Raw genomic sequence first — 21,187 nt, 5'->3', positions numbered from 1 at the left:
TTTTTTTTTGTTCTGATATATGTTGCAGTTTTATATCCGCCTTCGCGCGAAAGAATACGTTTTAACAAGGAAGTCCTGGTCGTTGGAAATATGCTAATTATATGTAGATAAGAATATATAAGCTTGTTTATTTGAAGACCTGTCTATGCGTTTTATTTGAAAACCGTGAACGAAAAGAGAAAGGCAAGAAAGAACGCAATATCAGTCAGAAATGATGGGAAAGTTTCCACATTCAACAGCTGCTGTACAGACTGTATTATTTGCCGTAATTGTGTTTACAGTCGTAGATGCTTCTGCTTCCACCAATGGCGCTACTGTCCCGCATAACCCAGGATTTCAGACCAGAATTACAGAAAAGGCATTGGCCTACGGTATGTTATATATAAATATGATTTTAGGTGGGGCTGAAGGGGTGATGATGATCGACCAGGAGGTATTGTAATTTAACAATTTAAAAAGAAAATAAATGACCACAGAGTCACAAAGTCGGCTGATATAATTTTGATAAAGGAAAACACCGGTTTCCAGGCCACAATTACAGAAAATGTTACATAAGGGGATAAGAGGAGACATCCTTCAATGGTTCTACAATGGTTCCACAATGGTTCTTTTGATCATTTATATACATGACATTTATTACATCAAATGTTCGATGCTTTGCTGATGATACTTCCCTTTATCTGAAAATTGATGACCCAACCCAATGTGAAAATACTACAACAATGACCTGGTAAACGTCAACTCATGGGCTAAAACGTGCGCAAGACTGGGGAACTAGTACTGACAACTAAGCAAATTTCTATAAGTTTACCTTATATTCTTACCTACTAAACAGCGCTCCTATCAAGGATCTCTCTGTCCACAAACATTCAGACTTAATTTTTCAACGAAACTGCATAAGGAATAGCACTGTCGATCAGTTTGACAAATTACAGCACCTACAACTGGGCGCAATTAGGTCCAAGTGTGGCGTTGTAAGGGATACCAGCCACAGACTTCTATACGAAGAAATCCGTTCTTTATTGTGCTAAAAGAGAGTTGTAGAAGACATAAACTCAAATTTATTCATAAAATTAGAAACGGTCTTTTTCCATCTTATCTCCATGATTTAATCTTGAAAAGGGCACACTCTCCGTAAAACCAATCTACCCAAATATCAATGTATATCAATATTTGCTGATAAATAAAAGTTGTTTAATTGATTGGGCTACGTATGTGTAATAAGCTCTAATATTATAAAATTAACTTATTTTTAAGATGTTACATGCATTAATAGAGAAATTAAGTTTGCCAGGTGAAACTAAAGGCACCCAATCGTAGCTAAAAACAAGCACATCAGCATGTTTCAACGTTTTTAGCTACGTTCTCGTAGCTAAGGCCTTATACTGGTTACTTTAAAACTGTCCACTCGTATTTCGAACCGCCAGGATGTTCAATGGACAATTATAACACCAGCTCAAAATATGGGCAAACGAAGCACACACTTAATCATGTACTGATATCTTAACTTGTTCATTGTTTATTATTTATAAAATATATACAGGTACCTATATTTGACAGGGAAATAGGACGTGTAATGTAGACTATGCATGTGCCCAATCAGTTACAAATCTGACTAAAAAATAGTTTATAAAATAAAAGTGTTGATTTTTGATGCGGAGGACTGCAAAAGGGGGACACAGGGTGCAGAATCGCGAGTTCAAATTAAAAGAAACACGTTTAACGGAAGACCGTTTTATCCTGGTTTAACATTAATTTAAAAGGGCTGCAAGTTTCTTACAGGCCAATGACGTAACTGTATTTTATCTGAAATTATGACAATATTATTAGTGCCATATGAATTTAATTAAGTACGACAGATTCGATACATGTATGTAATGAAATGTAAATCTACAGAGTTGGTCGAAAGACATTAAATTACATTAAAGGGGCATAAGGTAAGATTAGATAAAGAGTTGACAGTTATCGCTATAATAGTTAAAAAGTAGATAATGAAAACAGAATAAGCTGAAAATTTCAGCCAAAGTGCTTTATTCTGAAACGAGATATAAGGGATTCAATTTTAGACTAGCCTCGATCGTCATTACTAACGTTGGTACGATAATAATAAACAAAGTCTCGATTATCCATTTATCCACCACAAAATGTATTCAAATCAAGAGTTGATTATGGTCTGGTCAGATGATATTTCAGGCCAAAAGAATGAGCTGCAATATGCAGATGTAATTCTTGCATAATGTATGTTTAAATTACCCTTTCGTTACAGCTGCAAATGAAGCTATTAATGCTCTGTCTGGAAAAATAACAGGTATGAAAGTCCCAGATCAATCTGGTACAGCAAAGCGTATTACCTATCAAATGACAAGGTAAATATGATTATAGTTATTTTGAAGGATAGTAACTGGATTGCGCAGGTTATAATATCTAAGGTACAGTATATTAAAAGAAAAGAAAGGTAGAAATAGTATGTGACACTATACCATCACGCTAACCCAGAGACGTTTGCCAAATATGGATTGTAAGCCAATCCTGGTCACATGCTTCCTAATAAAGAATGTGACACCCCGGATTTCATTATTCTTAACTTCACGTTGTGTGATCGTTTTTTAAAATACACAGGACTCTTGAAATCTGTATTGTTTTAAAATTCTCTTTAAATAATAAATACAGGAAACTGCAATTTTATTTTCTATTGTCGAAAAGATATAAAATTAGTAAGCCGACTTTCACTTAATCATTCAATATGGCAATTTAATCATAATCACTAATCGAAATGAAGCATTAAATCAACCCAATATGATACTTGAAAAATGGTTGGCACATTAATTATAGGGGCATTATCACTTACACCAAGTGATCAATTTTGAATCATATCATTTTCATCCCCACAGCTCTAATTCGTTTTATAATTATTATATATGTATATTTACAGTATGACTATCACAAGTTTTACTAAACCATCTGGTGGTATAACTCCTGTTCCAAATCAAGGTTTAAAATGGAGTGTAACTGGTGCTGGTGTAGCGATGAATGGTAACTGGCGGTATAGGTATAAAAGAGGATGGTAAGAAGTTTTTGGTAGACATATTATGTTGTTATAAGTAATGTGATTTGTTTGTCTTTCGACATTGTTCTGGTGACCACTTTCTGACTTATAATTCGCTTCTCTTGTTTTAGGAAACAAAGCATTCTGTGGGGTTACTGGCTCCCTTAAAGGTTTATTTCTCGGCAACAGTAATTTGCATAGACTGCAATTTTATGCTAATTAGTTATGCTATGTACATAATTATATGTGTAGATTGGTATACGGGGATGAAATATTTGAATCATGGAGATATTCAGAGTAAGATTGACCATTCAACTGTGTAATTGTTGAAGATCTGTTTCCATTATCATTGTCACAAAATGATATTTACGGACGATAGCCCACTGTAGTCTAAAGGCATGTGTTATGCACAAGATCGGATCTGCTTGAACGGGTACAGTTATTGGGGTAATTAATGGGACCACCAAATCCCCGCTCCGAAACTGTGGGTATGCTACTATGTAAGTCCCTACGGTTTCTCCAATGTCTTTACGACTAAACGAACTGATAATTCAAGTCCAGCTTAAAACGGAATCGCCCTTGTGATGATTTTTCGTTTCCTTATACGTCCGTTCAAAACTGTTATTTTTTTGGAAAAGGGTGACTCGGAGGCATTTTGTTAAACATATAGCCAGCTGAGAGAAAGGGTTCCTGCATAGGTGTATGAGCCAGGGGTTTGGGGGGGGGGGGGTAGCTGTTCCCCCACCTCCACCTCCAAACACTAACTTTTGGGCAATCTGTGGAAAATATGAAATAGTTTAGTTGGCAAAATAAAGTGTCCCAAGTCTAATAAAACTCTAATTTTACTTTTTTGTTTATTGAGTGTCGCGAATTTGTACCGAATTAACAAAATAAAGTGCCCGAAATCTAATAAAACACTTGGCCTCACAATCATAACTGGGAAAAATCGGTCTGCAATACCATTTTAAACGGACGATAACACCCAGCTATTAATGTGGCATTTCACTCTTCATTTAGATATGTTGGCTCACGTTGAGATAGTTCGCAATATTTATCTGAATAGATAAATATATTATTTGATTCGTAATTCTAACTGTCGGTAATGGTAAAAATATGTGATTTTTTTTTTCAGGTTTAAAATATCTGACCATGGACGGTTTCATGTTTCTGCGAATGGAATCTCCTTTTCTATTATAATAAATGTTGGTAAGGTTGTTTCCTGGTTATTGTAGAGGGCAAAGGTGCAGATTTAGGTACTTTCCAACAGCAATCCAACAAAAAAGTTTGACCAGACTCTGTGTGTGTTCAAGATGATTGCGGAATAAAAACAAGTGTAGTGCTTAATGAGCATGGTGTAGTTTGTAATGATAAAACTAAATGATAGTAGTGCATGTAGCAATATGGCTGGTATTTATAAAGGCCCACACTTTGGTGTGGACATCTTATATCGTTGTCTCTGTCCGCCCGTTTGGAAAGTCCTGACGACCGTTTACATTTTTTGTGTATACTCTAGTGGTCACATTTATCCGATTTTTATCCCAAACATCTCGCATTTTGGCACATGTTGGACCGTAACTTCCTGGATTATGGCCCCTGATTTGACTAAAATCAGCAACATTAGCTTGTGGACACCCTAGAAGTCCCTTTTTTGTTAGATTTTGATGATAAATGTTATTACAAAAAGATCATGGATGGGGTCGATACTGGCTGCCCTTGGGTCGTAACTTCCCGTTAAAATTGCCCCGTCCCATTAAGCAGATACACTGTAGTGGTAACTGATATCAAAATATCTTGGATGAGCTCAATTTTGATGTGCATCAGACCGAAACTGCTTGTGCTCCGGATTTCCTCCCCTTTGCCAAGGCTACATTGTTAACATGTTGTTTTTTTCGAATTTGATGTGAAACATTGGAATCAAGAGATGACAAAGTCTATCGATATTCAGCGTGTCGCGACCTTTCTTTCCAGAATTATGCCACTTTTTCTGAAAACCTTGTGAACTCATTAAAGACTATAATTGTTTTTTCTAATTTGATGTGAAGCAATGACACAATGAGGGGATGTGCCCTGTCGATGTTCCATGTCTCACAGTCCATCTGTTGGGAGATAGTAGGCGTATCTTGCACGACAACCTAGTAATGTGGTTGTGTTCTCAGAATCATATACGGTCATTTACAGTATTATTAATCCACTAATTTTCAATTCTATTTTCTGTTATCGTAGGAAAAGATTCTAACGGTCGACCAAAATTAACAGCAACAGGAGGTAGTTGTAGTATCGGCAGTGTACGTGTTAAGTTTCGTGGTGGACTATCATGGATTTATAATCTCTTCTCAGGTACCATAGAGCGAAAGATCAAAGGAATCCTACAAGAAAAGGTAATGTTATAAACCTCACATCAATATTTAAGCAAATCAGGAGTTCAGTCGGTAATTGTGGACAATGTGGGTACTAAGCGGAATATGGATCTGTTTGCGCTTGTCTGCCTGCTACGTAAGAATAGTCCATTAATTAATTCATTTTGTAATTTTAGCTAATCCAAATTGTCAAAGAGGCCGTTAACGTTGACGGAGAAAAGGAGTTACAAAAATTACCAGGTATGCCCGCTTTTCATGATCTGGGGTAGGAACAAGCAAGTGATCGAACGGGCTTTTCACATAGGCCCGCCTATTGCCTCATCCCATTCAGATATTCTGAATATAATATTGTTTATTAAACAGGTGGTGAGCTATATCCAGCTAAGGTTCGGGTTCGGGTTGGCTATTGTAGAGCAAGAGAAGCTTAAAATCGGGTCCATTTCGACAATGCTGTCATCAGAGTATTAATAAATATGATATAAACATATATGGGGCCAGGGTAAAAATCAAATAGTTCTTCTTTATATAGTTAGAATCCATTCGTTCTGTAATGCCTTCTTTGTTTCTATAAATAGACTTTTGGGAATAAACTTGTTTCAATTTCATAGTCTCAACTAATCAAGGCTTTAGTTTAGTTTCAATTTTCCTGTACTTATTTATTTCAGTGACTGTTGTTTTAGCTAAGAAGTTTTTATTAGATTACAGCTTGATATCTACTCCAACATTTACAAGTTCATATATGGAAACACATCATAAGGTATTCTTAATATATTTATCAAACATATAGGCTAAATGGACTTCTTAATTATGACGGGGGATTTGAGTCAAAAGTCAGTGCTATGTTGTTAGTGCTTTTACATCTACAATTGTTGCAAATGTTGAATGTAATGTGTAAATTGGAGGACGTTAAATTTAACAAAATATTGTAATACTGACAAATACATCGTGTAAATTGACATCTACGTTTTGTCATTAAACATTTCATGCACATTAGACATTTCAAAATTTCCACAACACGCCTAACTCCATCTACCCAGATCTTTAAACATTGAACTCTCACATCTTCTCATATGACACGCGCACTATGTATTGTACCGTTCAACATTTCACTTTTACATCGTAACACAGAACTCACGACATGAAATTAGCCAGTATGAAAATAATATCAGACGGTACCTATTTTTAATCACGTGACATCTCGCGTGAAGAAAACATAATTTTGAAGCAGGGAATTTCCCCCGGCATGAGCCTGCAACCGGGTGTTGATTTCATGATTTTTTTTTCTACATAAAGAAAGAAATGTAAAATATCTCGGCTTCCACATATAACACAAGAGATTTTTCGTAGAATTCATAGACTTTCCTACGAAGAATTTTACTCTGAAGTCGCCAGGGTTTTGTGTGAACGTGTGCGACAGTCCATGAGCAATGTGGACATAGAAAGGTGCCACAACTTAACCATCCTTCCCTTCATGAGAAGTATATACAATACAAAATATAATAGCCCAACAAATAAAAGGAGAAGAATTAACAATGGCCCATGGATGGGTATTATATAATTTATAAACAGGATAGCATTATAATGCAAAAGATGACAGCACCAAAAAGAGACAGTCATAGGTACCGCGTGAACTAATTTGCATACTGGCTAATTTCATTACTTGTTCTGTGTTACGATACACAAGACATATGTCGAAGAGTACAATACATAGGGCGAGTGTCAAATGAGAAGATGTCAGAGTTCAGTGTTTAAAGTTCTGGGTAGATGGACTTCGGCTTATTGTGAAATGTTTAATGACAAAAAGTAGATGTCATTTTACACGATGTATTTGTCAGTATTACAGGATTTTTTACTTTTGACTTAGTCAAATTTACACATTACATTCAACATTTGCAACATTGGACATGTAATAGCACTAACAACATAGCACTGACTTTTGACTCAAATCCCCCGTCATACTTAATGTCTGCCAAATTTGCTGTCCTTTCTTATCATTTTAAAATAGACATAACCAAGGTTTCCTGTGCATGTTGGATTGCATTTAAAAGAATCCTTGACAGAGTAGACAGGGTAGACAGAAATACAGCTGATCAGTCAAAACTTCCCTCATAGCATAATACATGGTGTATACTCATCCTCACCAACAGGGTTGGTGCAGAACATTAGTACGTTAAGCTTCATTTCATTCCAATTCTATACTGTATATTTCTTACTGGCTTATGTCTTATATTTTTAGGGTGAGATATTTTGGAATGGTGATAAAACAGAAGCACCATTTCAACCAGAACCGATACCAGAAAATAATGATAAATCCAAGATGGTGTACCTATGGTTGTCTGATTATATGGCTAATTCTATGGGTTATACAGCTCTTAAACATGGATACCTTAAATATAATTTTTCATCTCAAGACGTAAGTCTAATGCATATAGTCAATTTTTTTAGATTATACCTGTATTGCGCTGTAATATGGTGACCAGTGCTAGAGACAATAGTATTTTGGATTGTGACCTTTAGACAAAAAGGCAGATGTGAAATGGACAAATTTTGCCCAACATGTTTCCCAAAAGTTGACCAGTAGGCCTATATTACCGAGAACTTGATAGTGTACATGCTGCTTAAGTTTTGCCTCCTTGAGGACTAATGCAGCGTGTACACACACTATCAACTTCAAGGTAACATGCAGAGGTTTGAACAAATCGCAGGACCTAGACTCAGAGTCGAATCCCAAGTCGCCGGCCCTTAAGTCCGAGACGAGTCCCAAGTCGCTGACCATGTCGAGTCGAGTACCAAGTCTTCACAAAGTCTGAGCCCGATTCAAATCGCCAGTTCATCAAATGAGTAAGCAATTCATTGCGAATAAGATAACAGAACACAGTTTTTATGGGATACAATCACTAGTTTTATTCTAAAAGCACGACGTTTCGACAAGTATCCTCTTATCGTTATCAAGCACAATAACGATAAAAGGATACTTGTTGAAACGTCGTGCTTTTAGAATAAAACTAGTGATTGTATCCCATAAAAACTGTGTTCTGTTAATGTGTTTCCGATCGCTAAATGCCACTTAAAGATTGCGAATAAGGTAAGTTAGAGTTATGCCCCCTCGCCGCGACTCTAGTCCTAAGCTCTTCAATTATTTTCGTCAACAATGACAATTGAGGCTACAAGGTTTTTAAAATAATTATTTCTCGGCTTAGAATGAAGTAATTTGACTGAAATTTTCGGAATATTCCCGTTACTGTATCTATTATTTAAAGATACATTATGAGGGATTCGATAACGAGTTGACAGTTCTTATTATGATAGTTAAAAACTAGATAACGTAAAGGCAATTTGCTGAAAATTTCATTCAAATTGATCCACTATGAACCCAGAACTAAACGAATGAAATTTCTGCCTAGCCTCGTTCATCATTACTAAAGTCAGTACGATAAACAACATAGTCTTGATTATCCACTTAATCGTTAAATCGCGATGGAAAGTTATGCAGTAAATCGGCTCATAATCCACTACAGATCACAGGCTAGCCATACTATCTAGAGTTGATTATGGTCTGGATAGGTTAATTAATGTCTAATTAATAATTTAGATAACATTTCAGGCCTAAAGAAAGACCTGCAATATACAGATTTAGCTCTTGCATAATGTATGTTTATCTATTATAGCGAAACCTGTCAGCTCTCGATTTAATCTTCCATAATGTATCTTTAAGTAACGTGTCTAAACCCTGGCTGGTTTAATTCTATCTATGTGTTATTAAAGGACGTATCGTATAGCTCTATTCTTTGAAACCTTAAATACATGTAGATGAAAATGGGTGTAAAGGCACATATTAATGTAATTTGAATTTGTAAAAGATCAATTGTAATTTCTAATCGATTATGTTCGGTGAAATACTTGAAAAGTCCAAATTGAATGGCGGTCGTTTTCGCCTGCTACGGCCATTCTAAAAAGGGTTTGTTATTATTATTTTGTCGTTTGTGAATCGGTCATAACTAATTTCTTCTGCATTGTCTTGTAGTATATGGTTTGCTTTATTCATTACAAATGGCGCCCAAAAATATAGCGTACACGACTCGTATACTGATTTTAAAATGCTCACCGTGTCTTAAATGTTGGATATTAGGATCAGATATTTTCACTAGAAAATAACAACATCAATATTGATTGAAATGGACCAATACTAAATTCTAATTCGTGCTTATAATTTCGAATATTGTTGATAATATTATAGAGTTAGGTTTAGCTCCTTTAAGGTAATTAGCTTCTTCCACAACTCTTCAGTACTATCATGGAACGTGACGTTGATAAATCCTTGTTAAAATTGTATTGTATTTTCAGTTACCACCAGAAAACCAATCAAAATTAAATACAACCTGTAGGGGATCTAAATGTATAGGTAAACTCGTACCCCCGGTAAGTATTCTAGTTCAAATTAACCTATATTTGAACATGGAGGATATAAACAGTTCATGTTTCTTACGTTTAGTATTTAAGGGATATGAAGTGTAGTTTATTTAAGGACAAAATAAGTCAGATGGCCAATAAGCATATTTAAATGCCCATGTTTTCATGTGGCCGCCTTATGAAGTCGGGCGTCCCTTCACATTTTTATGGACACCCTCTAGAGATTGCAAAGATCACAATTTTTGTGATTTTTGTCCCCCGCCTTTCAAAGAAAGCAGGGGACTATTAAAATGGGTTCGTCCGTCTGTCTGTCTGTCTGTCTGTCTGTCTGTCTGTCTGTCTGTCTGTCTGTCTGTCTGTCTGTCTGTCTGTCCGTCCGTCTGTCTGTCCGTCCGTCTGTCTGTCCGTCACACTTTTTGGGACACAATAACTCTCTTCCTAATTGAGCTAGAATGTTCAAACTTGGTGTATGTGTTTATTAGGTCAATGCCTTGATGGAGTTCGAAGATGAGCATTTTCCGCTTAGGGTAAGCAGAGATAAGCAATTTGATTGGTTGATGCTTTGGGACACGATAACTCTCTTCCTAATTGGGCTAGAATGTTCAAACTTGGTGTATGTGTTGATTAGGTCAATGCCTTGATGGAGTTCGAAGATGAGCATTTTCCGCTTAGGGTAAGCAGAGATAAGCAATTTGATTGGTTGATGCTTTGGGACACGATAACTTTTAATTGAGCTAGAATGTTCAAACTTGGTGTATGTGTTTATTAGGTCAATGCCTTGATGGAGTTCGAAGATGAGCATTTTCCGCTTAGGGTAAGCAGAGATAAGCAATTTGATTGGTTGATACTTTGGGGCACGATAACTCTCTTCCTAATTGAGCTAGAATGTTCAAACTTGGTGTATGTGTTGATTAGGTCAATGCCTTGATGGAGTTCGAAGATGAGCATTTTCCGCTTAGGGTAAGCAGAGATAAGCAATTTGATTGGTTGATGCTTTGGGACACGATAACTTTAGTTCTAATTAAGTGAGATTGATGAAACTTGGTGTATAGTTTCATTACAGTAATACCTTGACTAAGTTTGATAATGAGCATTTTCTGCTCAGGGTAAGCAGAGCGATACGCAATTTGATTGGTCGAGACTTTGGAAAACAATAACTCTCCTACTTTGATTGTTAGACTATAAGTAAAGATATACTGTTTGATTGTTCAATACTTTGTAAAAGATAATTTGTGATAAATTTATATGTGTCCTCTAATTATTTTCCTATTTCGGCGGGGGACATCAGCCTCACTGTTGGCTTGTAATCTCGAATTATTGCCCCTTATTGCACGACAATCACTTCCATAGCTGGTGGCCCCTCTAGTGTCACATTTTGGTGTTTGTTATACAAAATATCGATTTTGGTAGAAATCGGATCGTAACTTCACATTAAAAATGCACACCCCGTTTATACATAAATATGGCGGCAACGCATGTAATACAAGGTTGTGGACCAACCTTGTGTCCGTCCGTCCGTCCACAATTGTTTGTGGACACTCTACGGGTCACAATTTTTATCCGATTTCAACGAAACTGGAAATATAGGTTTATCTCCTGGAGATCTCGGTTCCTGTTGATATTGGCATGTATCGGACCGTAACTTCATTGATTATGGCCCCTGATTGTATGAAAAATCACGTTTTTAGCTTGTGGATCCTATAAAGGTCACAATTTTTATCCGATTTTGTTGAAACTTGAAATGTAAGTTTATAACCCAAAGATATCGGTTTTTCGATATTCGCGCATATCGGACCGTAACTTCCTGAATTATGGCCCCTGATTGTACGCAAAATCGCGGCTTTAGCTTGTGGACCCTATAGAGGTCATAATTTTTATCCAGTTTAAGGAACCGTTTGAATATATCACCGTTACACCCTAACGATGGTTGAGTTTGAATTTCGTAAAAATCGGACAAAAACTGACAGATAAAATGGCCGCCCCTCGTACTCAAATAGCGTAAAAATATGATATATCAAGGTTGTGGACTCTCTAGAGGTCACAATTTTCTTCTGATGTTGATGAAACTTGAAATGTAAGTTTATAACCCAAAGATCTCGGTTCCTTTCGATATTCGCACATATCTGACCGTAACTTCCTTAATTATGGCCCCTGATTGTACGAAAAAAATCAGCTTTAGCTTGTGGACCCTATAGAGGTCATAATTTTTATCCGATTTAAGGAACCGTTTGAATATATCACCGTTACAGCCTAACGATGGTTGAGTTTGAATTTCGTAAAAATCGGACCAAAACTGACAAACAAAATATCCGGCCCTCGTACTCAAATAGCGTAAAAATATGATATATCAAGGTTGTGGACTCTTTAGAGGTCACAATTTTTATGCAATTTTGTTGAAACTTGAAATATAAGTTTATAACCCAAAGATATTGGTTCCTTTCGATATTCGCGCATATCGGACCTTAACTTCCCCAATTATGGCCCCTGAGTGCACGAAAAATCACGTTTTTAGCTTGTGATCCGTCTAGAGGTCACAATTATTAGCCGATTTAAAAAAAAAACGTTCGAATATATTATTGTTACACCGTAATTTTGATTGAGTTCAGATTTCAAAAACCGTTTAGATATATCACCATTCCACCATAATGAATGTTGAATTCAAATTTCTGGAAAATCGAAATAAAACAGCCCGACAAAATGTCTGCTCTTTGTACGCAAATTGTGTAAAAATATGAAATACGAAGGTTGTGGATCTTCTAGAGGTCACAATTTTTATCCGATTTTGATGAAACTTAAAACACATCTTTATATCCAAAAGATCTCAGACCCTTTTGATATTTGCGCATTTCAGGCCATAACTTTCTGGATTATTGCCCCTGATTGTACAAACAATCCTGTTTGTTTTTAGCTTGTTCGCTATCCATCTCTTGCAAAATGTGGGCGTATCGTACCTGGCAGCCGCTGGTTAATGTGGATAGTTGGAGATTTTTTGTCTTGAATATAAGTACTTTAAATAGTAAATAATATTTCCTAGTTTGTGTGTATTCAAATTCCTACAAACTTAAATGCTTTTTATAAACCTTAATTTTCTAGATTGGTAAAAAGTATCCGAATTGTCAACTAAAGTTAAATATGATTGGAACAAAAGCACCAGTATTATCAATAGGCGATGGTTCATTGAAAGTAAATGGTTCAGGAACTGTTAATATTTATGCCCAGAAAAAGGACAGGGCTGATATTTTAATTCTTACTCTGAAGGTGGTAGGTAGACCTTTTATATAAATGTGATAGATACTCCTTTCATATAATTTATCAAAAGTAATTCTATAACATTTTAATGCCTCAACATGTTATGGGAGTTGCCACCCTTGTGTATCTGTATGTTTAGGTGTATTTTAAACTAGGTCATAATTATAAAAATATAACACATTCTTGTGGAAATGAAATGGGTTTAACGTTCTGCACCGCCTGGGCACGCCACACAGTGTGATAAGAGGGAAGTTTTGCGCGGACAGCAGCATTACCGGCCTATTTCGAATTCCAAATATCAGTGGTTGTTCTACACAGGACCTCAGCCTTTCGTCCCACCCGAACGACTATACGTTGTTGTTTGCCAGATCCTCAGTCCTACATCACTGATCGGGTTCGAACACGGAGTACTTTATATGAAAAACAGCTACTTATTTACTTGGGCGACGTTTAGTACCGGTATGTAAGTAATTTATTTTTTCATTTAAATTTCAGACACTAGGATTTACAGCACAAGCTTCATTAAAAGGTCAACTTCTTTATGCTAAAATATCTAACCCATTGTAAGTGGTAGTTTATTATGATCTCTTTAATGTTATTTATGTACATTTTACTATCTATAAAGTTTGCTGGTTTATTACTGCTTCCATAAATTTGGCCACTCAGTTCCATATTGGAGATAGGAAAGCTCAGAAAATAAATAGTAAATTGAGACTATACTGCAGTGATCTGAATGGATAACAGTTGCCATTACATACAGTAGCGGATCTAGAAACTATATATGTATTGGGGAGGGGGGTGGGAATCTAGGGCGCTATCCCACCCCACAATGAATGTCAACATAGATCGTATTGCCTTTATAGCTGTTTGCTGATCGTTATCTCGTCGGAAAGCAGATTTGTAACTATGAGTCATTTTCCTGGCATTTAAGGTCATTGCTTGCCGCATGGAACAGAATCTCGAGATCTACCTGTCAATTCTGCCTGTTTTGTGAAAGTTGGCAAAACGTTTGCACAGTCTATCGCCCCATGACCCGCTCACTAGTGGTATTACTACCTGGGTGGTTCACTACCATGAATATGATAGTGATGAGATAGTATAAGACCACAGATCCCAATTTCCTGCCATTTGGGTTCATTGGTGGGAGCAAATTCTTGTGAACGAGAAGATCGGAAATGGAACAGAATTTCGAGACCTACCTGCCAATTCTGTTTTGTGAGAGTTGACAGAACATAAATTTGTACAGTCTGTCGCCCCACGACTTACACACTGGTGGTACTACTAACTGGGCGGTTAACGCTTATGGGCGATTTCTTTGTCTCCTTTCTTTTTTGTGCAGTTTTCCTGACTGTTCAAAGAACAAACTTGTTACACTTGAAATGTTTATATTTATTTTGTAGATTGGAACTTAAAGTGCTTAAATCTAATATTGGAAATGTCCGTGTGAGTATTTTACATTATGGAAAAGGGGTGGTTAAGAATGTGATAATGCATAAACCTAGAGACATGCATAAGCTTCGTTAAAGATACTTTCCTTTTACAACCGGGACTTCTTTTATATAAAAATCTAAAGTATGATCAAAGTTATTGATTTGAAGTTAGCAACATCAACACAAACTGGCTTTGATCTTGGTCATGACCCATCAAAGTTTGGTAAAGATATAGATTGTTGGTGACCACCTTATTAGGCCTATTGTTTAATTTTCATCCATTCTTTGAAATATCATATTTTTAGCTTGGGGGTTTATTTAATGGCCAGAATAATGCCAAGAAGGAATTTAAAGACATATTATGTGATATTTAGATAAAGAGCTAGCCATTCTTGCTATAATAGTTCGAAAATAGATAATGTAAAATGAATAATTTGAAAATTTCATTCAAATTACTCTATCACCAGCGAAGATATTAGCCTTTGAAGATTTAACAAGACGCGTGCAATAATTTCAACAACCGTACTGGTTGTTCGAAGCTAAGTCTCGCTCCACCATTTTTTGCTTAAATCAAAATATGGCTGAACTGTTCTAATCTATTTAATATCGGAGAAATCCGATGCCATCGAGAGTTGATTGTGGTCTGGATAAGTTAATTAAACATGCATTATGCAAGAGCAAAATCTGCTTATTACAGGTTTTTCTTTGGGCCTGAAATGTTATCTAAATTATCAATTAGACATTAATTAACTTATTCAGACCATAATAAACTCTTGATGTCAAGGCTAGCCTTCGATGCTGACTGGATTAGATTCCTATATGCCGCTAACGGCCATTGATAATTAAATAAAAAAAAGTGGATAATCGAGACTATGCTGTTTATATTAATGATTTTAGTAATGATAACCGAGACTATGCAAAAATTTCAATTTCACTGAAATTTTCAGCAAATTACCTTTACACTATCTAGTTTTTAACTATTATAGCAAGAACTGCCATCTCTTTATCTTATCTCCCATAATGTACCCTTAATTATTTGGATAACATTTCAGGCTTAAAGAAAGACCTGCAATAGGCAGATTTAGCTCTTGCATAATGTATGTTTAATTATTACCAAGATTTTTGTTTTTAATAGGTATCAGCTATTCAAAAAATGATGAAATTGGCTCTTGGTATGATCGTTTTTCCACAGCTAAATGGTGAGTCACTAGAGTAATTTACCGTATAGGCCCTTATTTTTAAACCAGTTCAAAATAGCCAGAGTTTTTAAGACAGCATCATGTTGCGTTAGACGTATTATAAGCCAGGCCAGTTTATAATTAACTATTCTGACCTCTTCGGTCGGAGGTTAGAGTTAACTACGCATCAGTTCTCGCACGCTTTTGATAACATTGGCATTGTCTGACCCCGATATTTTCACAGGATTGTAACTTACTAAGTACTGTGCATGCTCAAAGCAAGCTGGAGTCGGTGTTTTTATATATATTAAGCCAACCAGCTCAGACGGCGAAGCCTTCTCGAAGACAGGACGCGAGCTGGTTTATTTGCTCCACATTTGCGTTAAGACGACAAAGTTAAACTGGTTTAATGATCCCCGTTTTTTTTTAACTAATCCAACTTAAGCGTCTGAACGGGCTATAATATATGTCATTCTTTTAATTTGTGCAAAACATAGCTCAGTGATCATGTTTCTTAAAGGCCCCATGCGTCATTTGCATTTTTCGCCAAAATATCAAATTTCTCACGGCTTAACCCCCGCCGATATGTTATTTAATATCTAATTAAGAAAACCAAATCAAAATACCAACGCTAGATAATGTCCGGGCTTGGATTCAATTGGATTTAAAAAGGCCTATCAATAAATTTTCGCGGACAAAAAAATGGCGGTGGGCTTATTGCGTAGCGAGTCGCAAAAATTAATGGAATTAAAATTCAATATCATTATCTTTGTACACACTGAACGGAATTGAACAAAATTCGGACTGATGCTCCTATTAGAGATGCATTTTTTACAGTATTGTAGTTTGAAAGTTATTCTATAGCGCTAAAATGACGTATCGGTACTTTAAGATCCGTGTAAATTAGACCTAGTCATAACTTCTTTGAGTGGCATTTGGTAATTGAACAGTAACCCACTAAAGCCATTTATGGAATGGCAATTACTAGTTTATTAACATGCAACGTTTCGACGATAGTACTTTTTTTATTATTTATCGAGAAATTGATAGGTATAATACCCGAAGTATTTATACAGTAATACAGTAAAGGGAGCCATAAATATATACGTTGAAATCGGCAGATACAAAAATGTACCCCGCAAGATCTAAGAATATGCCAACAATGCTATATAGAAAAAATGGAAGACGAAGCTCATTTTTTTACTAGAATGTCTACTGTGTGAAGATTTACGTACCGTCCACATATACCCAGCATTTACAGATAATTATCTACCCTATTCCTTAGAAAACCTATTTAACCCACCCAAAACAGTTGCAAACTAAGTTAGTGCGTTTGTTTTTCATTCAATGAATCTAAGAACATAAAATGTGTAGAGCTACTTGTAGCCTATCTCTACATTTTTGTATCCAAATTATTCTCTAGATTTCCATGAATTAATATATTTCATTCCATATTCTATAACTTGATTCATATCATTATTATAGCATCCCTATATCATATTTCCATGTAAATACCTATACTAAGTCTTCTCGTTATTTATAACACTTATACCCATGCATCATAACTGTATTGAATGCTGCACCATTATCAAACTCGTTTGAGGTAAATGTGTACATTACATACTGTTGTCCTGTTAGTACATCTATTTTATAAGCTAGATTAATATTACCCTTCCTTGTCTTATTTGTAAATATTATTTGTCATATTGTTATAAATATATGTACATGTTTATATTGTATGCTGTCCTAAATGGATTTTTCGATACAATAAAATCTTATCTTATAACATTAACTTAAACATGCATTATGCAAGAGCTAAATCTGCCTATTGCAGGTCTTTCTTTAGGCCTGAAATGTTTTCCAAAGTATTAATTAGACATTAATTAACTGATCCAGGCCTTAATCAACCCTCTATGGCATCAGATTTCTCCGATATTAAATAGATTAGAATGGTTCAGCGATACTTTGATTTAATCAAATATGGGGGACCGAGACTTAGCTTCGATCAACCAGTACGGTGGTTGAAATTATTTCACACGTCTGTCAAACCTTCAAAGGCTAATATCTTCGCTTGCAATAGAGTAATTTGAATGAAATTTTCAAATTATTCATTTTACATCATCTACTTTCGAACTATAATAGCAAGAATGGCTAGTTCTTTATCTAAATCTTACATAATGTATCTTTAATCAAAACGATGATAATAGGCTGAGTGATAATCAAAGATAAAACCCTAAGTATTTTACAGCAGAGAGAGAGAGAAATGGGGTTTAACGTCCAGTCGACACAAACTAGGTCATTTCGGGACTAACACATGGTTCAATTTTATTTCAATAATTCACTTGCGCATAGGGGTTTTTAGCAGTGGGACGAAACCGGAGGAACTGGAGAGAACCCGCCACGAGGTTGGACAGGCAACCTTATACTCCTCGTCACGTATACAACCGGGGAATCGACACCCCGCCAGTTGACTCAATGGTAGACCTTATGATACAGCGCGCACGTGCTAACCATTCGCGCCCCCCCCCCACATTTTACAATAAATAAAAGACCTAAATGAATGTATATAAAAGCATTTTCTTTAAACAAAGGACGACTTTGCAATGAAAACTCTACACGTTCTTCGAACAATACCATTTTTAAAACTTCTTTCTAGAATGGGCAAGTTTTCTTAATAAGTAAACCGATAGCCGCATCACAATTGTATGGATACAGCCGATGTTAGATGTACCTGAATCTGCAGTGGTTTACCGAGTGAGAGAACCCATGTTTGTCTGCCATGAGCACACTTCTCGCGAGAAAAAGCGCCAGCAAAAAAGTATCTCATCGAGCAACTTTTTTTTCTGCTCGCGTTTTCTCGGGTTGAAATGCTTAAATAAGGAAACGGTCCCATTACATCTGTATTAAACAGACTTTTTCGCCGGTGAAAAGGCGTACATGGACAACGGGCTTATTTCTGTATTTGAAAATAGTAAAAGTATCACTTGTTTTACAGCGCTGGGAAGCAAAGGTCTGGTATTACCCATAACTGATGATATAGAATTATCTAATTCTCAACTTATCATACAGAAAGTAAGTATTAAAAGCATTATCTAATTCCCAACTTATTACACAGAAAGTAGGTATTAATTATATTGTCAACTTATTACACAGAAAATAGGTATTAAATTGTCTAAGTTGTCTAATTCCCAGTACTTAGACAGAAAGTAAGCAAGTACTTACATGATGTAACCAATAACTTGTCAGATATTAATTCATCCTGCCCACAGAGAACTATATAATTTGAGCATAGATCTCTGTCCCGAATGACCGCCATATTGAAACGTATACTAATTCGGAAATTTTGCACAAGGGAGACATTCCTCACAACACCGGCCATGGTGAATTGATGAAATCTCGCGTTGATAAACGAGATGATGGTTTATTTTTAGCGACACTGACACGCAACCCGTGCTAGGGTTAGGTTTGGTCCAAAAATTCGGGTTTGGTCCAAAAATTCTGACGTCATGTGCAATTCAAAGTGATTGACCGCCTAGCTTTAGGTACTTTAAACGCCCCTGAAATCGCCGAAAAATCGATTTATTACAAATTATATCGGACAAATTGCACCTCCGCTAGATATGTTATATAACTTTGCACAGTATATAAATTATTATATTTTCCAGCATTCCTTGATGATAGCTACTGATCTGATTTATAAACCCAAGATATAAACAGATTATAATGTCATTAATAACCACAACAGAGTACAAGAAACCAATATTTCAGGTTGTTCAACACATGAATATGTTAAAATCTTTATACAGATATTTGCTTGAAGACTGCTGTATTTTATCTTTTTGAAATTTAACTCTTAAAACTATTTTTAGCAGTTGGCTAAGCCTATTTTATAAATGAATATTAAAAAGCTTCTAATAATACCTGCACATGTTTTATAACTTTTATAATTGTAATAAATGAATGATAATTTATCAATATTAATATAATTCAGTTATTATAGAAGTAGAGCACAAGTAGCATTTATGACTCGATTATAGTATGCATTATTATAAATGATTATTCTTTTTTAAACTTTGTGTATAATGTCTTTATTCAAAAAAAAAATCTTTACAATAAATATTACACTTCTTGCATTAGATTATTATATTTTATTTATTTTATTTTTAAAACAATATTTTATTCTGAAATTGAAAGGGATTGAGGAACAGACATAGCCTATACTATTATAGTCTCTCTCCTAAATACAAGAATAAATATATATATGGAAATAGGTGAATAAACAACAAAGCAATACTTAATATATACATGTTTACACATTGGCTACGCAGTTGTTCATGTTCCCATTTTGATCATGATCGATAAAGATGTTAACTGATCTTAAAACCATCTGCTGGTGTAAAATAAGAAGTGAACCTTTATCAAAGATGTTGAACGAAGTATGATTGTTGCTAACACCGTATAACAGATTCTGTGTATTAATAAAAGTGGGTGGTAATAGACATTTTGCGTGCATCAGTATGTAATGAGAGAGAGAGTGGAGAGACCACTTGACACAAACCAGTTCATTTCGGGACTATCACATGGTTCAATTTTATTTCAATAATTTTCTTGTGCGCAGACCTCGTGGGTTTTCTCCGGGTTCTCCAGTTTCCCCCCACTGCTAAAGACCCCTACGCGCAAGCGAATTATTGAAATAAAAGTAAACCATATGTTAGTCCTGAAATGACCTAGTTTGTGTCGAGTGAACGTTAAAACCCATTTCTCTCTCTCTCTCTTCTCTCTAGCGCGCGCAGGGGTATTTAGCGGTGGGAGGAAACCGAAGGACCCGGAGAAAACCCATGAGCCACGACAGGTGACCCTACTTGTCACGCACAACCGGGGAATCGAAACCACGCCAGTTGACTCAATGACAGACCTTATGATACAACGCGCACATGCTAACCATTCGGCCATCCACCCCTACCCCCTCCTCAGAATGTAAGGAGCAATATAAAAGAAAATGATCGGTATCTTCGAAGAAATGGCCACAATCACGCGGAGCTTTCCGAAATATTCCTAAAATATTTATACTCATTTAGATTGCTGCAAGAGAGACGAAGACGACTATGTAATATTTGACTTTTGCGTTTGTCAAAGGGGGTATTTTAAACTTATAGCGGAAAGCTGGATATCGATACAGTTGATCCTCGCATAACCACGACGCTTCACACAACATTTTAAGATAAAATCCTTTAAAAACTGCCCCCTTTCACGGGATTTCCCATAGTAATGGGGGGATAACTCCGGAATGGAAACTCACTGAATATCAATAGTGTCCTTCCCACTAAATGTTAAATAAAATGTTAAAAACAAAATAATCTCTCTCGTTTTTTTTGTGTGTTTTATTTTTTGGCAAAGTCGTGTAACGCTGAATATCGACAGGGTTAGTCATCCCATGACCAAAATGAATCACGGACCATATTTCATAAGGTTTTAGGCGGGGGGGGGGGAGAGGTATATCATAAACGAAGATTTGCA

The 21,187-nt window shown here is 35.9% G+C and overlaps 1 protein-coding gene across 1 annotated transcript; it reads left to right on the top strand.

Annotated features, from left to right (window-relative positions):
• The first annotated feature begins 68 nt into the window (after positions 1-68).
• On the top strand, positions 69-19,769 carry LOC126815765 (lipopolysaccharide-binding protein). The gene is made up of 15 exons (XM_050541680.2): positions 69-371; positions 2,267-2,366; positions 2,933-3,064; positions 4,179-4,252; positions 5,270-5,424; positions 5,580-5,643; positions 6,069-6,160; positions 7,640-7,816; positions 9,748-9,822; positions 12,907-13,074; positions 13,558-13,625; positions 14,463-14,505; positions 15,628-15,691; positions 18,666-18,742; positions 19,336-19,769. The coding sequence occupies exons 1-15, from the start codon at positions 212-214 to the stop codon at positions 19,381-19,383; spliced, it is 1,497 nt and encodes a 498-aa protein (XP_050397637.1). The 5' UTR covers positions 69-211; the 3' UTR covers positions 19,384-19,769.
• The last annotated feature ends 1,418 nt before the right edge of the window (positions 19,770-21,187 follow it).

Source organism: Patella vulgata, chromosome 3 (genome assembly GCF_932274485.2).
Source record: "Patella vulgata chromosome 3, xgPatVulg1.2, whole genome shotgun sequence".
NCBI lineage: Eukaryota > Metazoa > Mollusca > Gastropoda > Patellidae > Patella > Patella vulgata.
This window is presented reverse-complemented; position numbering and strand designations above follow the sequence as displayed.